General features: G+C 39.2%; 1 protein-coding gene across 7 annotated transcripts in view; it reads left to right on the top strand.

Annotated features, from left to right (window-relative positions):
* The window catches only part of CDK14 (cyclin dependent kinase 14), a 511,224-nt gene that overhangs the window by 384,784 nt on the left and 110,052 nt on the right, over positions 1–16,388 (top strand). For all 7 annotated transcript variants that reach the window (XM_081800571.1, XM_081800565.1, XM_081800566.1 and 4 more), the window contains one exon: positions 5,902–5,950. In XM_081800571.1, the coding sequence (XP_081656697.1) occupies positions 5,902–5,950 (49 nt within the window). The remainder of the gene's footprint in view (positions 1–5,901; positions 5,951–16,388) is intronic.

The raw sequence follows: 16,388 nt of genomic DNA, 5'->3' as shown, positions 1-16,388 counted from the left end.
CTGTATTTACATTTCTGTGCCACTGAACTATAATCGGGACTTTTACCTGTTTCTACGTGTCCAGTGCAGCTCCTGGCATCCCGGCAGGTGCCCAGGTAACATTTGCTAAAAGAATTCAGAGTTTACATGGATAGGGATGGAAGGTAAACATAGGAAGACCTCATTCTTCATTCTTCCTTATTTTTTCTACTTACATATGGCGCGTTTCAATTTGGGCTCTTTTATGCACAGCTAAATCTGACATACTGTGTTTCTAGAAAAAAAAATTCTATTAGCATATCCTGTCAAACTCTAAATAGAGGCAATTCTTAGAACTAATATTTATGTGCAGTCATTAATTGCCAAGAATAATAATTTACTTGTAAATGCAAGATTGTATTAATTTTATCTGTAATGGAATTCTTGTTCCTCCTGAAATCATAACAAATTATTAAAATTGCTTTGTGGGGAGTACAAAGTTAAAGAGATCAAATTTGTTTTACAAGAACATTTGATGTAATTAATTTTTAAAATGTCTCTTGCTTTTTTAATACCAGACTTAAGATAATAATAATTTTTTAAAGACCTTTATAAAAAGAACTGTTCTTCCCATTTCTCCCCCCTTTGTCAGCTAATCCTCAAACCTAGAATATGCCTTTAAATTTGTGCTCTATGCCTGAATTACATTGTGACTTTATAATGCAGTCTAGTAGAGACTAAACTCAGACATCAGATGTTCTTTTGAGACTTTTAATTCCTAATTGTTGATGAGCACTTTCACCTGTAGGTTTAGAACAGTGGCTGTTTGGAACCGGGCCTGATCTTTGGCAGACCACGTCATTAGAGCATAATGACTAGTTTCTGCACTGATTGGTCAGAGCCCATACCCGGCAGGTTCTTAAATATTTTAACAATTATCCCAGCTTGAGTGATGACTCTGAAACTCCATGAAAATCTTCAGTACTTTCTGAATCATCCTGGAAAGATTCATGTATTCTTGGGGGTAACAGTTGAGTTGAATATGAAATTCTCAATCTTTGGAACTTGGAAATTAGAGATCAGTAAATCCTCTGTTTGTCATCTTAATGCCTACCTTTCTGTCATACCCTATATCCAATCCATCAATAAATCTATTGCTCTGCCTTTTAGCAAGCTGCAGACTGACTGACCCCTTTTCACTACAGACACTGTTTCTAGAGCCCAAAGTATATCATCTCCCTCCCGTACAGTTGTAAAAAACTTTTCTTGGTCTCCCTGCTTCCGTCCTTGTTTCCGAGAGTGTATTCTTGAAACAGAGGGCAGAGTGGTCCTTAAAAAATGTCTGGATGGTGTGTTACAGGATATAGGGGCTCCGTGTGAGCTGGTCTTCTGCCCTTGTGCCCCTGCTCTGTCTCAGCCTCCACTTCTCTCTCCTGGGCTGTCTGTCTACTCCAGCCACCCTGTCCTTCAGGCTCACTCCAGCCTTGCACATCCCCATGAGAATGTGAGCTCTCTCCCTGCATGAAGGGTTTTTGTGTGATTCCCTTCTATAGCCTCAGCCCCTGAGAAGGACACTTGGCACACAGTAGTTGCTCAATAAATAGTAGTTGAACCAATGAATCATTGCACAGTATTTCCATTCTATTTGGATAAACTGTGTTTAGAAATAGGAAGTTGAGCAGGTTCTTAAATTTCTTTTTGTTCTTATCTAATGGTATTCTTCCACAGGAAATATACCGTAACAAAAGCAGTATCAATCATTTAGATTCTCTCCTTTAAAAGCTTGTCATTAAAAGCAGACAACACTGAAAAAAGACACCAACCAATATTAAGCAAAATTAAGCCTTTAAGTATTAAATTTTTAAAAAGAATCAAGATCAATATGAAAAAGATGCCATTTAATTTTATTGGAGGACAGGGGCGCCTGGGTGGCTCAGTTGGTTAAGCGACTGCCTTCGGCTCAGGTCATGATCCTGGAGTCCCGGGATCGAGTCCCGCATCGGGCTCCCTGCTCGGCAGGGAGTCTGCTTCTCCCTCTGACCCTCCTCCTTCTCATGTGCTCTCTCTCATTCTCTCTCTCTCAAATAAATAAATAAAATCTTTAAAAAAAAAAAAAAATTTTATTGGAGGACATACACACAAATCCTTTCTGAATGGAAGACACACCATATTGTTATGTACAAAGATTTTCTGTCATTCTTTTCAGATAGGTAGATATTTTAATGAAACTCCAACCAGATTTCCAATGGGAGCTTTATTTTATTGATCGACTGTTTTGTTGGAAACTCACCTTCCCTCATCACTTAATCTAAAGTGTCTCTCTCATACTGGTCAGTCTACATTATATCTCCTTGTTTTACTTTTTTGCCCATCTTTATTGGGATAGAATTGACATATAACATTGTATAAGTTTAAGGGGTACAACATAGTGATTTAATATATGTCTCTATTTATACCACAGTAAGTTTAGTTAACAGATCCATCACATCACATAGTTATAATTATTGTGTGTCCGTGGTGAGAACTTTTAAGATCTACTCTCTTATTAGCAACTTTCAGATACACAGTGCAATATTGTTAACTAAAATCTCTATGCTTTACATTACATCTCCAGAATTTATCCATTTTATAACTGGAAATTTATATCCTTGGATTGCTTTTCATCCATTTCTCTACCTCCCCACCCTCTGCCTCTGGCAACCACCAATCTATTCTCTGCTTTTATGAGTTCAGCGTTTTTTAGATTGTATATTTAAGTGAGATCATACAGTATTTATCTTTCTTTGACTTATTTCACTTAGCATAATGCCCTCAAGTTCCCTCCATGTTGTTGCAAATATCAGGATTTCCTTATTTTTTACGGCTGAATACTATCCTTTGCATGTATACACTACATTTTTTTCATCCATCAGTAGACACTTCGGTTGCTCCCACATCTTGTAAGTAATGTTGCGGTGAACATAAGGGTGCAGAAATCTCTTCAAGTTAGTGGTTTAATTTCCTTCAGAAATTAAATACCCTGATATGGAATTGCTGGATCATATGGTAGTTGTATTTTTAATGTTTTGAGGAACCTTCCTACTGTCTTCTGTGGTGGCTGCACCAGTTTACATTCCCACCAACAGTGTATAAACACCCCCCTTTCTCCACATTCTTGCCAGCATTTGTTAGCTCGTCTTTTCGATGCCAGCCATTCTGACAGGTGTGAGGTGACATCTCACTGTGGTTTTGATTTGCCTTTCCCTGACAATTAGTGACGTTGAGCACCTTTTCATGTACTTGTTGGCCAGTTGCAAATCTTCCTTGGGAGAATGTCTATTCAGGTCCTGTGACCACTTCTCAGTTAGATTATGTGATTTTTTGCTACTAAGTTATAGGAGTTCTTTATGTATTTTGGATATTAACCTCTTATCAGATATGTGGTTTGCAAATATTTTTCTCCCATTCCATAGGTTGCCTTTTCATTTTGTTGATGGTTTCTTTTGCTGTGCAGAAGCTTTTAGTTTGTTGTGGTCTCACTTGTTTATTTGTTGTTTTTATTGCTTGTGCTTTGCGTGTTGTATCCATAAAATCATTGCCAAGACCAGTGTCAAAAGCTTTTTCCCTCTGTTTTTGTCTGTGCTTTCAGGTCTTACATTTAAGTCTTTATCTTTTTTGAGTTAATTTTTGTGCATGGTTTAAAATAGGGTTCCAGGTTCATTCTTTTGCATGTGAATATTCAGTTTTCCCAGTACCATTTATCGAAGAGATTATCTTTCCTCCATTGAGTATTTTGGCTCCCTTATCAAACATTAGTTGATCATGCATGCATGAGTTTAATTCTGGGCTTTCCATTATGTTCTATTAGTCTATGTGTTTGTTTTTATGCTAGTACCATACTGTTCTGGTTGCTATAGCTTTGTAAGATAGTTTGAAATCAGGAAGTGTAATGCCTGTAGCTTTGCTCTTCTTTCTCAAGATTACTTTGGCTATTCAGGGTCTTTTGTGGTTCCGTACACATTTTAGGATTGTTTTGTTCTTCTATAAATACAGAAGTTGCCATTGAAATCTCAACAGGGATTGTATTAGATCTATAGATGATGTTGGGTAGTATGAACATTTTACCATATTAATTCTTCCAATCCACGAACACAGGATTCTTTTCCATTTATTTGTGTCTTCAATTTCTTTCATCAGTGTCTTAATAATTTTCAGTGTACAGATCTTTTATCTCCTTGGTTAAATTTATTCTTAGGCATTTCATTATTTCTGATGCTTTATAAATGGAATTTTTCCTTTGTTTGTTTTTCACATAATTCAATGTTAACATACAGAAACACAACTGACTTATGTATATTGATTTTGTATTCTGCAGCTGGACTGAATTTATTAGCGCTAACAGTATTTTGGTGGAGTCTTTAAGATACTCTGTATATAAAATCATGTCATCTGCAAACAGAGACAGTTTTACCTCTTCCTTTCCAATTCAGATGCCTTTTATTTCTTTTTCTTTCTTTCTTCTTTTTTTTTTTTCCCTGATGGCTCAGGCTCAGACTTTTAGTAGCATGTTGAATAGGAATGCTGAGAGTGGGCATCCTTGTCTTGTTCCTGACATTAGAGGAAAAGCCTTCTGCCTTTCATAATTGAGTATGATATCAGCTGTGGGTTTGTCATATATACCCTTTCCTGTGTTGGGTACATTCCTTCTATACCCAGTTTGTTAAGGGTTTTTATTACAAATGATGTTGAATTTTGTCAAATGCTTTTTCTGCATCTATTGAGATAATCATGTGACTTTTGTTTTTTATTCTATTAATGTGGCGTATTACATTTATTGATTTGCATATGTTAAACTGTCCTTGCACTCCAGGGATGTATAATATAAAGAGACATTATTTTTCATTGCTGGAAAATGAAAAGTGATCTGACAGCATCTATTAAAATGTGAAATGTGCATGCCATTTACCAAGCAGTTCTATATGGAGAAATCTATCCAATAGAAATGAAAGCATTAGTATACAGAGAAAGATGTGTGAGGATATGTATTGAAGCACTGTTTTTAAGGGGAAAGGAAGTGGAAACTACCTCCGTTGTTACCAGTAGGAGAATAGTCAAATACCTATGATGCTTCTATTCTATGGAATATTATACAGCTTTAAAACAATTGTTACATCTGTTTTCTTGCTTTGAAGGACTATCTGCTATAGATTAAAAAAATTTCAGAGACTGTTCATGGTACAATCCATTTTTAAAAATTACAACAGTGTCTGTATGTGTATATATGAATGGGTTTGCATTTATAAACATAAAGAAATATGTGGAAAGAGACATACCCAAGCCATTAACAATTGCTGTATCTTCAGGAGTCAAAAATAGGGAGCAGGAGAGGAGATTATTAATATCTGCTCTGTGCTGCTTTATTGTTTAACTTGGTAAAATAAACATCTTAATTTTTAAAATATAATAATGATTCAGTGAAAAATGTAAATATACATTATAGGACTTTGGTAGTTTGGCTTCGAGCCAAACCAAATAGTGTAAGAAAGGAGAACCAGCATTACCGTATTGGATCAGAGATGTCTTCACAGTGGAAGCAACAACTCTCACTTCACTGATGTGTCAACGTTCTTCAGCATACTTACAATTTGGAGGCTTGGAATTTGTGTTTCTTTTTTCGACCCAATTAAAACTTAGTTATTCTAAGAAATAATTACTGGGAAACCGGATTATGAAATAAATCACCGTAACAAAAGAAAACAAGGCTTCATTATTTAAAATGTTAAGATCTTCCTATTTATTCTTTGTAACTGCCCGATCTGAAGGTGAAGACTTCCCATAACTGGCGTAACTATGGCTAAGTCAAACACTACCTTTTTAAAAGTTGAGGGTTGCTTTTTTTTAAACATACTTGTAATGTATACATTTGAAACAAAGATTGTTTATCATTTTTCTCTTTTATTTCAGAACGCTTTACCCTGTACAGCTCTAAAAACCTTAGGCAAGCATGGAATAAGTAAGTCTTTATACAGTTTGTCCTTGCTCTCTCTTTCTCTTCTCTCTCAGTCTCTCTCTCAGTTCTTAAAACTCTCCAGATAAGTTTGTCCTGACATTTTTCATTTGCCTATCCAAGTATCCATCCATCCATTCATTTAACCATTAAATAGTCGTTAAGCCCTAACTGCGTGCCAGCCACCGTGATCAGCCTAAACTGATGCTGTTATATATGAGTTTGGGTTCCTACAGCAACGTGGCGTTGCTTCAGAATCCTAATTCCTAAAATTCATTGTGCTTAATCTTCTCATAACTAAATTCCAAGAAATATTTTTGCAACAGCAAAATAGCATCTAAGTACAATGTAATGACTGATTCTGATCTAAATAATGCAAGTGACAAACTCGGAGCTAGATAAAATTGATCTCTCAGATTTTTTCAGTTTATCTGTTGTTCCACTAAGTCTTGTTGGAAAGCTAAGTACATGTATCACTTGAAATGTATGTGATCTATTTATTTAATTTCTGTTCTCTCATCTGATCTCATTGAAATAGTTTCATTTATTGGTTTCGAAATTTGATGAAATCTGAAGATCTGGGTTTCTCAAGTTATTCAGAGGTCTTTTATTGCAAGCCAACCTGTTAATAAATCATTGAAAGTTGGAAAGCAGAGTGATTGAGTCACTCTCATTAGTTGTGGAGATCATATTACCAGCATGATGCTGGGAAAAAGGTAACTGGAACTGCTTTGATTTAAAAAAAATTTAATTTGTCATAACAGAGTTTTGTCTATGGGGAATTTAGTGTTATTGCCTCAGTTTTTACTGTTATGACATGTTTAATTTTAGATGCCATCAATTATAAAAATAAAAAATAAGAAAAAACCTTTTTATAATAAAAATATTGTCAGTAGACCCAGTGGACAGCTTATTGTGAGGAACTCATGGAATGAGTACGTACTCTGCTGTGGTTTATTTGGAAGATTTGGCAGTTTATTTTGATTAAGTTCATCCTTAGAAGAGCACTGGGATAATTATTTTTGTCTAACACAAGGCTTTGCGTTTTGCCATTTGAAGAATCAGCTCTCAGTATCTAGAGTCTCCTCTGGGAGGCATGCCCTCTGCTGGGAACATTCTGTGTGTGTTCCTCCGCTCTTGTACCCCTCCCCTCCCCTCCCTCGGCTGATCAGCGGTCTAACATTTTAATTAAGTGCTTTCATACACCAGGCACTGTATACAGTAGACAGTTCCTACCTTAATTAAATGATCAAACACATTCTCTCATAGTTGCTCAAAAAGTTTTGTCCAACCAGGTAACCATCTTATGAAACAATTCTTTATAAAGCAATTGAATTTCTAACCCATCTTTGCAGTCACAGGAATATCTGGCAAATCTACACAGAGCATTTGTGGAGAATAGCCATTTCCTTCCTTCGGAGGGGCAGAGCTAGAATGACCTCCAAATTGCCCAGGAAGATAAATGGCAATCCTTATCCACTTAGAAGAGTCTACAAAAAATGGGAGATGGGTGTATGTAGACGATGCTGAATGATATTTCGTCCGCTGTCCTCTTGTGGCCGTGACCCCACTTCTTAGACGGCTGACCCGCTGTAGCCGTTCGCTTTTGTAGCTTGTATTCAGCACCACCCGACGCCACAAGCTCTCAAGCACGTGCCCAGATGAATGAATGGCCCTTCTCGTTCAACCATTCCACAGTGACAAGTGGGATGCCTCGTGGAGAAGGTGCTTCTACCCACGTACAGTACTCTACCCCAGGGAAATGAGGTTATCTCATGTCCTTCTAAAAGAAAAGAAAATTGAAAGAGTATTCAAGCTTTGCATTACTTCACTTCATTCTGACCACCTAAGACCTGATGCCTACTTTGCTCTGAGAGGTGTTGATCATGTTACAACAAGAGTGAGTAGTTCATTTCATTGATGAAAATCAGGACATGCAATCCTCTGGTATTGGGTTTTAGAAATTTTAAAAACTGGGTTTTAGAAATTTTAAAAACTATGTGCATTGTGTGCAATCTCCAAATTTTTCTTAAAAGATGCTGGGTAGTCAGTAAATACGCTTTTACTTTTGAGGGCAAATAAGAATTCTTCAGAATATGATTTTTTGCAAAATGAGAACAGAGTTTTCTCTTTAAGATATAATGTTGGGGATATTTATTATTTGCATTTTTAAAAAGATTTTATTTATTTATTTGTCAGAGACACAGCGGGAGAGGGAACACAAGCAGGGGGAGTGGGAGAGGGAGAAGCAGGCTTCCCACCGAGCAGGGAGCCTGATACTGGGCTCAATCCCAGGACCCTGGGATCATGACCTGAGCCGAAGGCAGACGCTTAACAACTGAGCCACCCAGGTGCCCTTATTATTTGCATTTTCTCTGAACGTAGGATTTATAATTTTTCTACCAAAACCAAAGTAGGTTGAAGGAAATCTTAACATTTTCATGTAAAGTCTTTTTTTTTTTCATGTAAAATCTTTTTAATGAACTGGTAGAATTGTAGTTAATGTCTTTCTTTTAATCTGTAACATTACATATGCTTTTAAAAAAAAACTAGAATTAATTCAAAAGCATCTAATAAACTGGGTTCTACCATTAGATTACTTTTAAAGCATTTTAGGAAAAATATTAAAAGCTGAGCTTGAGGTAAGATTTTCAAATTAGAAACATAACTTGTTCAGAACCATGCTATTTTTAAATTCCCGTAAGTCTTATTTTTTTTGTTGCCTTAAAGGATTTATCTCAGAAAACACTAAGTAATAAAATATCACTAAAAATATTATACAAATACTACTTTCTGGCACCCCAGTGTTATGTACTGAATCCTTAGAGCCAAGCCATCCATAACCTCTAGCCCACTAGAACCCAGTGAAATTTAGAGAAAACTGAGAATTCAGAGACATTAATTATATTATTGATTCTTCCTCCAAATGGACTTGTGACTTTGCAGCCATTGACGTTTCAACATCTCTCACTTTGGAGTGTGGTTTAGGTTCAGGAGAACTGCATTTAAATATTATTAAGCCAGTGCCGGCTTTCTCCATCACTGCTAACTCATTTGCTTGTCTAGAAGCGCAATTACGAAACTAGAGCAATTGGTAAATTCTCTTGTACAGCAGTAATAGGTTCAAAATAAAGTGAACTAATTTGCAAGAACTGATTTGAATTCAGTTTTGATGGGTTGATGTAAGATAGGTAGGTTACTAAAAAGTAAGTCACCGTTCCAAATTAAGTAGCAATATCTTTAAAAACTACGTATTGACTCAGCTATTAAAGCTAGTTGGTGCATTAACCTACCTAAAAGAGCCAGAATTTCTTGAGAAGTGAATCCTCAAGTCTCTTTGAACAGCTGTAACAAGTGAGCCAGTTTATTGGGGGTCCGAGTCCGCCCTAGGTAACACCAATACAATTCCCTCCTGACTTCATTTATACCAGCAACCATGGGCATAATTTTATCCTTTGAAGGATTTTTTAGTATTCTGGGGAAACAAAGCGGTGATAGGAGGAAAATATCAAAGGATCCAGCAGATATCTAAACTCAAAAAGATATAATATAAAGAAGAAATCTTAATTATAGGATTGGGAATAATAAATATATATTAATAAAAAAAAGAAAGTCCTTTTATTCCCTTATGCTGGACATGCATGATTTGTGTGCACTCTTCCTGCTTAAAGGGGATTTTGGATTAAAGGGAGACACATCTTAATTTTATAAATACATGTACTGTTTTCTGACCGCCTTCAAAAACATTCCATTTTATTTCATTGGAGTTGTAAAGACTCTATTTTTCTTCCAAATCTCTCTGTTTATAGTTGTCTGACATTGGCATGTATATGCAATCAGCCAAGAATTTCAGCCACTTAAAAGATCTTTTATTATTTTGGCTAGAGAGGCACCCTTAGTATACGCTCTCTGGCAATGTTAAGAGTAGGATTCCAGGAACACATCTGCTTGCTTTGGAACTTTTTAACAGCTGAACAATTTGGAGGGGTGGGTGGTGGGTTGAAAGGAGCAAAAAGAGAACCCAGGGTAAACCACAAAGTCACAGAGGACAGATTTGGAAAACACAACTTGTGGCTGATAAAGCAGTGCATGTCCACAGACTTGAAGAGGTGGAGGCCAGCCTTGCCCTGCTTTCTCCATCCACGTGCTCTGATTCAGCTTATAATCCTTCTGGTGGGGTAAATCTGACTGAATTTCTCCTAAGAACTGAAAACATCGCTTCTTTAAAATATGTAGTAAATACAGAGACAGTGTGACGAAGCTACTTTAGTGGAAATGCAAGAGTAGAGAAGAAGACATTCACCTGTATATATTTGAATGTACCAGCAGTCCCAAACCCTAATTCAGAAGTTTTAAAAGTGTTTTCTAACTTTGCATTCTTGCACTTTCCTTGAATACGTTCTCGAATTCAATGATTAACTTCCAAACGTATTTTAAAGATGACCTGCTGGATAGTTGTGGTGCATGTGCATAAAACATAATGAATTTAAAATGATTTTTAAAGGAATAACATACACTTCACTCTATATTTTTATGCTGCTGATTCCCTATTTTTCTTGTTGTCCTATCTGATTGCGTTCCATTAAGATTTAAATCAGTGCCTGCTCAAGAAACCGAAAGGTCCCGTTTTTCTATTCTGCCTTATTTTTCTAAGTTGATCTGAGATTTTCTAAAATAATAATATACTGCACAGTAAGTTAGGGCTTTCATCTTCTGAACTAGTTTAGAAATGTGAGAGGAATGTAAGATCGGCTGTTGGCACTAGGAGGCACAGTTGAGCTAGAGTCTTAACATCCTCCACTTACACATTTTTTTTTCCATTGTTGATCATTTTTGTTATAATTCTATTTACTTCAAAGTAACAGTTTTAATTTATTTATTGCCTGGAGATTTCTTCTCACAGTATTTTCAAAGAAATTATTCTGTACATCATCAATGCACTTTTTTAGGCTTGGGTTTATTGGGATGACAGGCTCTGAAGCAGACATTTTGGAATTCCATTCTCTTCACTCCAGGGTGAGCTGGAGCTGCAGTCGTCCGCTGCCCAGCTTGTGGATGTGAGCCCAGCATCAGGAGGCTACCTGGGGTGCAATTCCTTATGACACCCTTGGAAATAGTTGTCAACACTTGGTTAGTCAGATTCAAGCAGGTCTCTGTCCTGATCTCAGACACCCACACATGGTGTGTTTGGAGGCCCCAAAGTTGCAGTTCAGAGAAATCGCTGGGGACATTCATTTTCACAGAAATGAATCACTAGTTCAGGTCCTGAAAGCATCATGGAGGTGTGATGTTTACTCAGTCTGTTAAACCGCTTGCTACCTCCCAGAGAGCAGTTCTTCTAGAATATTGCAAACTGGATGTTTCAGAGGGGAAGGAGGAGGTCCAGGCTCTGGTGGGAGCCTCAGGGAAGACAGACAGCATCAAGGGCTGTCCAAAGGTATGGGTCGGGGCAGCTACCAGGAGGACACAGAGAAAGTTAGCCAAGGGAAAGTTGGCAAATTTGCCGGAGGCCCAGACCTGGCTACTAATAGTGGCGGTGGTGTAGATGTGATAACAGATGAAACATACCTCGTCAGAGGTCTCACGTACCCTCCTTGACCTGTAGTCAGAGCTGTGACGGGGTCACTGTGGTGATGAACACTTGGGCAGCCTTTTGCAATGTAGAATTTGCTTTCGTATATGTTATCACATCCTCGTGTCTTTTTTTTTTTTTTTTTTTTAACAATCTTGGGAAGTAGTCAGGACACATACTATCATCTCTGTTTTATAACTTAAAAAAAAAAAACATGCTCATTGAGGTCAAATGATCAGTGTTATTGAAAATTACAATTTGGAATGTAGCCGCCAAAGTGAACCTTAGGAGAGAAATACCAATTTTAAAGCCCCAATATTCAAGTGGATCAGTATCTGATTTTGTTTCGTTCTCACTACAACCCTGGTTGGGGAGATCATTTCTGGAAAATGATGTCATTTATTCCCAGTCTAGGTTTTTAGCAGCAGGAGAGCTGGGATGGAGTAGAAACCTGACTTCTGTCCTGGGGAAAGTGTTTGCAGCAGGCGAACCACACACATCAACTCGGGCTTCCCCCGGGCCGGTTTGCGACAGTCTAAGTGCTAGAGATGACAGGCCTCCAGCCGCCCGTCCAGACCCTGCTAGTGAGATCTGTACCCTGTCCCACACAGCTCCACTTCCCCCAGGAAATTACCCTCTGTCATTCTGTGCCATTGCCAGATTTCTTGTCCATATGTTTCTTGCGGTAGCAAAGAGTTTGCTATTAATAACAACCTCTGGTGATGGCCAAGGGCAAACCCCGTGCTGTTGGTTATCTGCTGAGCACGAGGTAGTTTTTGTTTGTTTGTTTGTTTCCCTTCTGATAGACAGAAAATATCCATCTTCTCTCTTACTAATTGGCAGTACGTGCCAGGCTCGGGAGCTGGCAACAGCCATTGTTTTTCATCCTTTCGGATTATGTGTTGGATTCCTCATCCCAGAGTACACCCTTCTGGTGCAGCTAATACCTTCCTCCTGCCATCCAGCTCATTAAGGAATAAAATCCAGCCATGCTTCTGAAGTGGCACAGAGCTTCCAGCAGCAGCTGGGCTGCCTGATTCTGTGAAAGCCGCATGACAGAGAGAATTAGGCTTTCTCGCGCTGTTTCCCAAAACAGATTCTAGAAGGGTACGAGAGCTGAGGAAGTTCTTCTGCCACTCCAAAATATGCAGTGGGCTGTTTGTGTTCTGTGGCTGCCATAACAAATCACCACAAGTGTCTTGGTGTGAAACACCACAGCAGTGGTGTCTGAGTTCTGTCGAGCTGGAGCCTCGGTGGGCCCAGCTGGTTTCTTTGCTCTGGGCCTCCCGAGGCCAAAGTCGAGTATTGGTTGGGCTGGGCCCTATCTGGAGGCTCTGAGGAAAATCTGTTTCCAGGCTCATTCAGGCTGTCGGCAGAATTCAGTCCCCTGTGGTCACGGGCCTGAGCCTCCTTTTCTTAGCAGTTGTCAGCAGGGAGTCTCACCCAGCAAAGGCCACCTCATCATGCTGCCCCCTCCTCCTTCGAACCAGCCTCAGTGAAAGGGGTCTTTCTCACTACCTCAGAGCCCTCTCACTTCCCCTCTCACCCCCTCTCTTCTGCCTCTGCTTCCAAAGGCTTACCTGCATAATCCAGGTTAATCTTTCTATTTTAAGGTCTGCAGCCTTAATTATGTCTGCACTTTTGCCACAGAAAGTAACACATTCACAGCCTTCAGGGATTAGTGAGTGGACATCTTGGGGGCTGTTCTGCTTTTCCACAAGTGGGTACTGGGGTTTCCTATTCAGCAATGAGTCATGGGGTAAGGCAGAGTGGAGGGGGCCGTCCCAGCTGTCGCCAGGTCAGACACAGTCTGGTTCGTCTGATCTCTGACCCATCTGGTGACAAGCACAGGCCTCTGACTCTGGCGGTTCCGCGTAGCCTGGTTCCCACTAGTATCCTCAAAATTATGTATGAGGAAGAAATAATTTTCCACCCCACCCCCACCCCCCCATAGAGGGAAAAAGGGATTGTTCTCCAGAAAGTTCATAGCCTCTGAGATAACTGAAACTTGGACCAAAGATTTCTTTCCCCTCTAGATCAGTGCTGTCCAGTGGAACCTTCTTCGTTGATGAAAACCTTTTCTATCTGCCCTGCCCAATGCAGGAGCCACTAAGTCCCCTACGGCCGCTGAGCACCTGCCGTGCGGCCAGTGTAACTTAGGAACTGAATTTTAAAGTTTATTTTAAACTTAATTTAAGAGTTAGTTTAAATGTGAAGAGCTGTACATAGCTACATATTGGGCAGCACAGCTGTAGATGAACATGTAAACTCTTCACTTATTGTAAGTGCCAACCTGCGTGGGAGAGGCGTGGATGTCTGATGCTGTGGAAACCCCATGCCTCCGAGCTCTTGGCATTTTGCGCTCAAGTGTCCAGAGATCTTCCTTTAGATTTGTGCTTCTCACCCCTGTCTTTTATTTGTAAACACTGAGAAGATAATAGCTCTGGAGGACCCGGTAAGTGTAATAAATCTGCAGAGGAACTATTGGAAGTATCAAAGAACATCAAGCAGACATGCCTTCCCTCCCTCCCCTCGAGAAGCCATGCTGTTCCCTCCTGAGGGGGCTGCCGGTTGCAAGCGCCTCTCTTCCTTTCTCCTTCTCGTGTTCTCGCTCGCTCTTTTCTGTTGGGAACTGCTCGGGGTTAGACACACAGCTCTCTCCCCTTTTTGAACTCCCTCAAGAATTCACCTCTCTGCTGTTGTTCCCGGCCCCCTTGATCTACCCTAACTCTACTCAGAAAATATCATAAAGGCTCAGCTTCTTCTTCGCCCCATATGAGATGCTATTGAGAGGGCTCCATTTTTCTAAATAAGCCTCCATGGACCCCTGTGGGTACGTATGTTAATTATTCAGCTTCAGAACATTGAAAATTACCACAATTTAGAAAGTGAAACATAAACAGAAATGCAGTTTTTACTGTACTTTATTTATTTAAAAAAAAAACTGGATATGAAAAAAACTCAACACTTATTTTTATCCTTTTCTTTTGATTAAGAAAATGTGAATTTAGTGAACTGTCAGCCTCAAAATTAAGGTGAACATAAGAAGTCACTGGAAAAAGAGATGACTTTAACAATGTCATCTTCTGTGTCCACTGTCACCCACTCCATTCTTTCCTTTGGTTGATTATCCTGAAAATTAGGATTGGACAAGGGTCCCCCTTGTCATATGGGGAGACTTTCTATAAAACTGAGTGTAACTTCCACCCATTGTGAAGATACAGCTAATAGACTCTTTATGTTGATGTGTGCATCCAGTATCTGCTGTGTAGACGGTGGTCCTACTGACCTTGTAAGAATGCACAGCCAGTAAATACTGTTGACGTGAACCAAGAAAGATTAGAGATGAAGAAGGAAGGCTGCAAAAGCTCAATTGGCACAGATGGCAAGAAAATGCCTGAAGTCGGCATATCACAGGGGCCAAGTTCCAATCCTAGATCAGCTACTCAACGGCATAATGTTCAGGAAGCTCACTAATCAACCTGAGCCCCAGTTTCTCAGTCTTTAAAACCCTTGGCATGAGGATTGGATAAAGTATGGGTGTAAATGATGGGGCACCATTGGCCAGCTTAGCTTACCTCCCTCCTGTTTTTCAGCCCACCCTGTACTTCCCTGCCCAGCAGGGCATTTCATTCAGTTCCCAATAAGCAACGGTCTTGAACATGAATCCCCCTGTTATACAGGGTCCCCAGACATCTTCTGGACTACACCTTTCTAGGAGCACACGCTGAACTGTTTGGTCACGAGATCATTTCTTAAAAATACTTCTTATGTAGAAATAAGATTCCTTCATTCCCAGCAGTTCCTTCCTAAGAGTGATATGTTAACAAATAGCATTATACATAATTAATGTAAAACTGATTTATCCTAAGTCTTGAAACACATCTACTAGACAGTTTTCCTAATTAGATTGAAAGAAACCCACAGACACTGTTACCACGTTCAAAGCGTCTGTTAGACCTTTCCTGTCAGGCTCTTCATACAGGAACTGATGGGTCAGACCAAACTAGCTGTGCTAGGCCTAGGTGTCCACTTGATCCAGGGGTTTCAGTGGTGAGACCGAAAGTAGTTATTCTTGCTGTTTGGGGGCTTTTAAGTGGGGCAGGTGAATGACTTATCCCTAGAAACACAAAGAATGAAGGCCGGGAGCATGCCTTAGTTTGCTACCTCTGTCATCATTGGGGACAAAGGTAACTTGGCCTTTCTCTTTCAGACATTGAGCCAAGTCTATACCCTAAAGCACAAATCCCATGTTACCTTGTTATATTCATCATGGGAGTGACTTTAACAATAGATTTCATTATGTCTTTAACAACAAAAACAAAGATACCTTAAAATGCCATAAACAGACACACATACAGCCCCAAATCAATTCTCTTTTGTCTTACCTAAAAGAGCATGTTTAGATCATTTGGACATTTTGGGGATCTCAAAAGAATCTAGTGACAATTTACAATTGAAGTCTCATAGTATGTATGTGTGTGGATGTCCTTACTCAGACTATCAACGAGATATAAGTAAGTAGAAACATCAACACAAAGGGATCAATTTTCCAGCCCTTGTCGCCTTGTTACATAGCATATCTTGTGTATCTGTATGTGAATTCTCTGCTAGGCCTCAGCTGTGTTTAATCCCTCAAGACTTGATGTACAAACATAGTGCCAAATAGAGAACTTCCCTTAAATTATTCAAATTGCTCCATGAGTGATTTCCCACTCTTCTTGCAATGGAAAACATTTGATCATAAATTCAATTAAATCAGTCATCATCTTTGTGATGTTTGTCCAGCTAAATCCTTTAGTGACTAAAGCAATAAACACCAGCTGTGTGTGTGTGTGTGTGAGAGAGAGTGTGTGTGCGTGTGTGTGTGAG

The sequence above is a fragment of the Leptonychotes weddellii genome, chromosome 12, assembly GCF_054177405.1.
Source record: "Leptonychotes weddellii isolate Sample4059 chromosome 12, ASM5417740v2, whole genome shotgun sequence".
In the NCBI taxonomy this organism is placed as follows: Eukaryota; Metazoa; Chordata; class Mammalia; order Carnivora; family Phocidae; genus Leptonychotes; species Leptonychotes weddellii.
The sequence above is the reverse complement of the archived record's forward strand: the minus strand, read 5'-3'. Positions and strand labels throughout refer to the sequence as shown.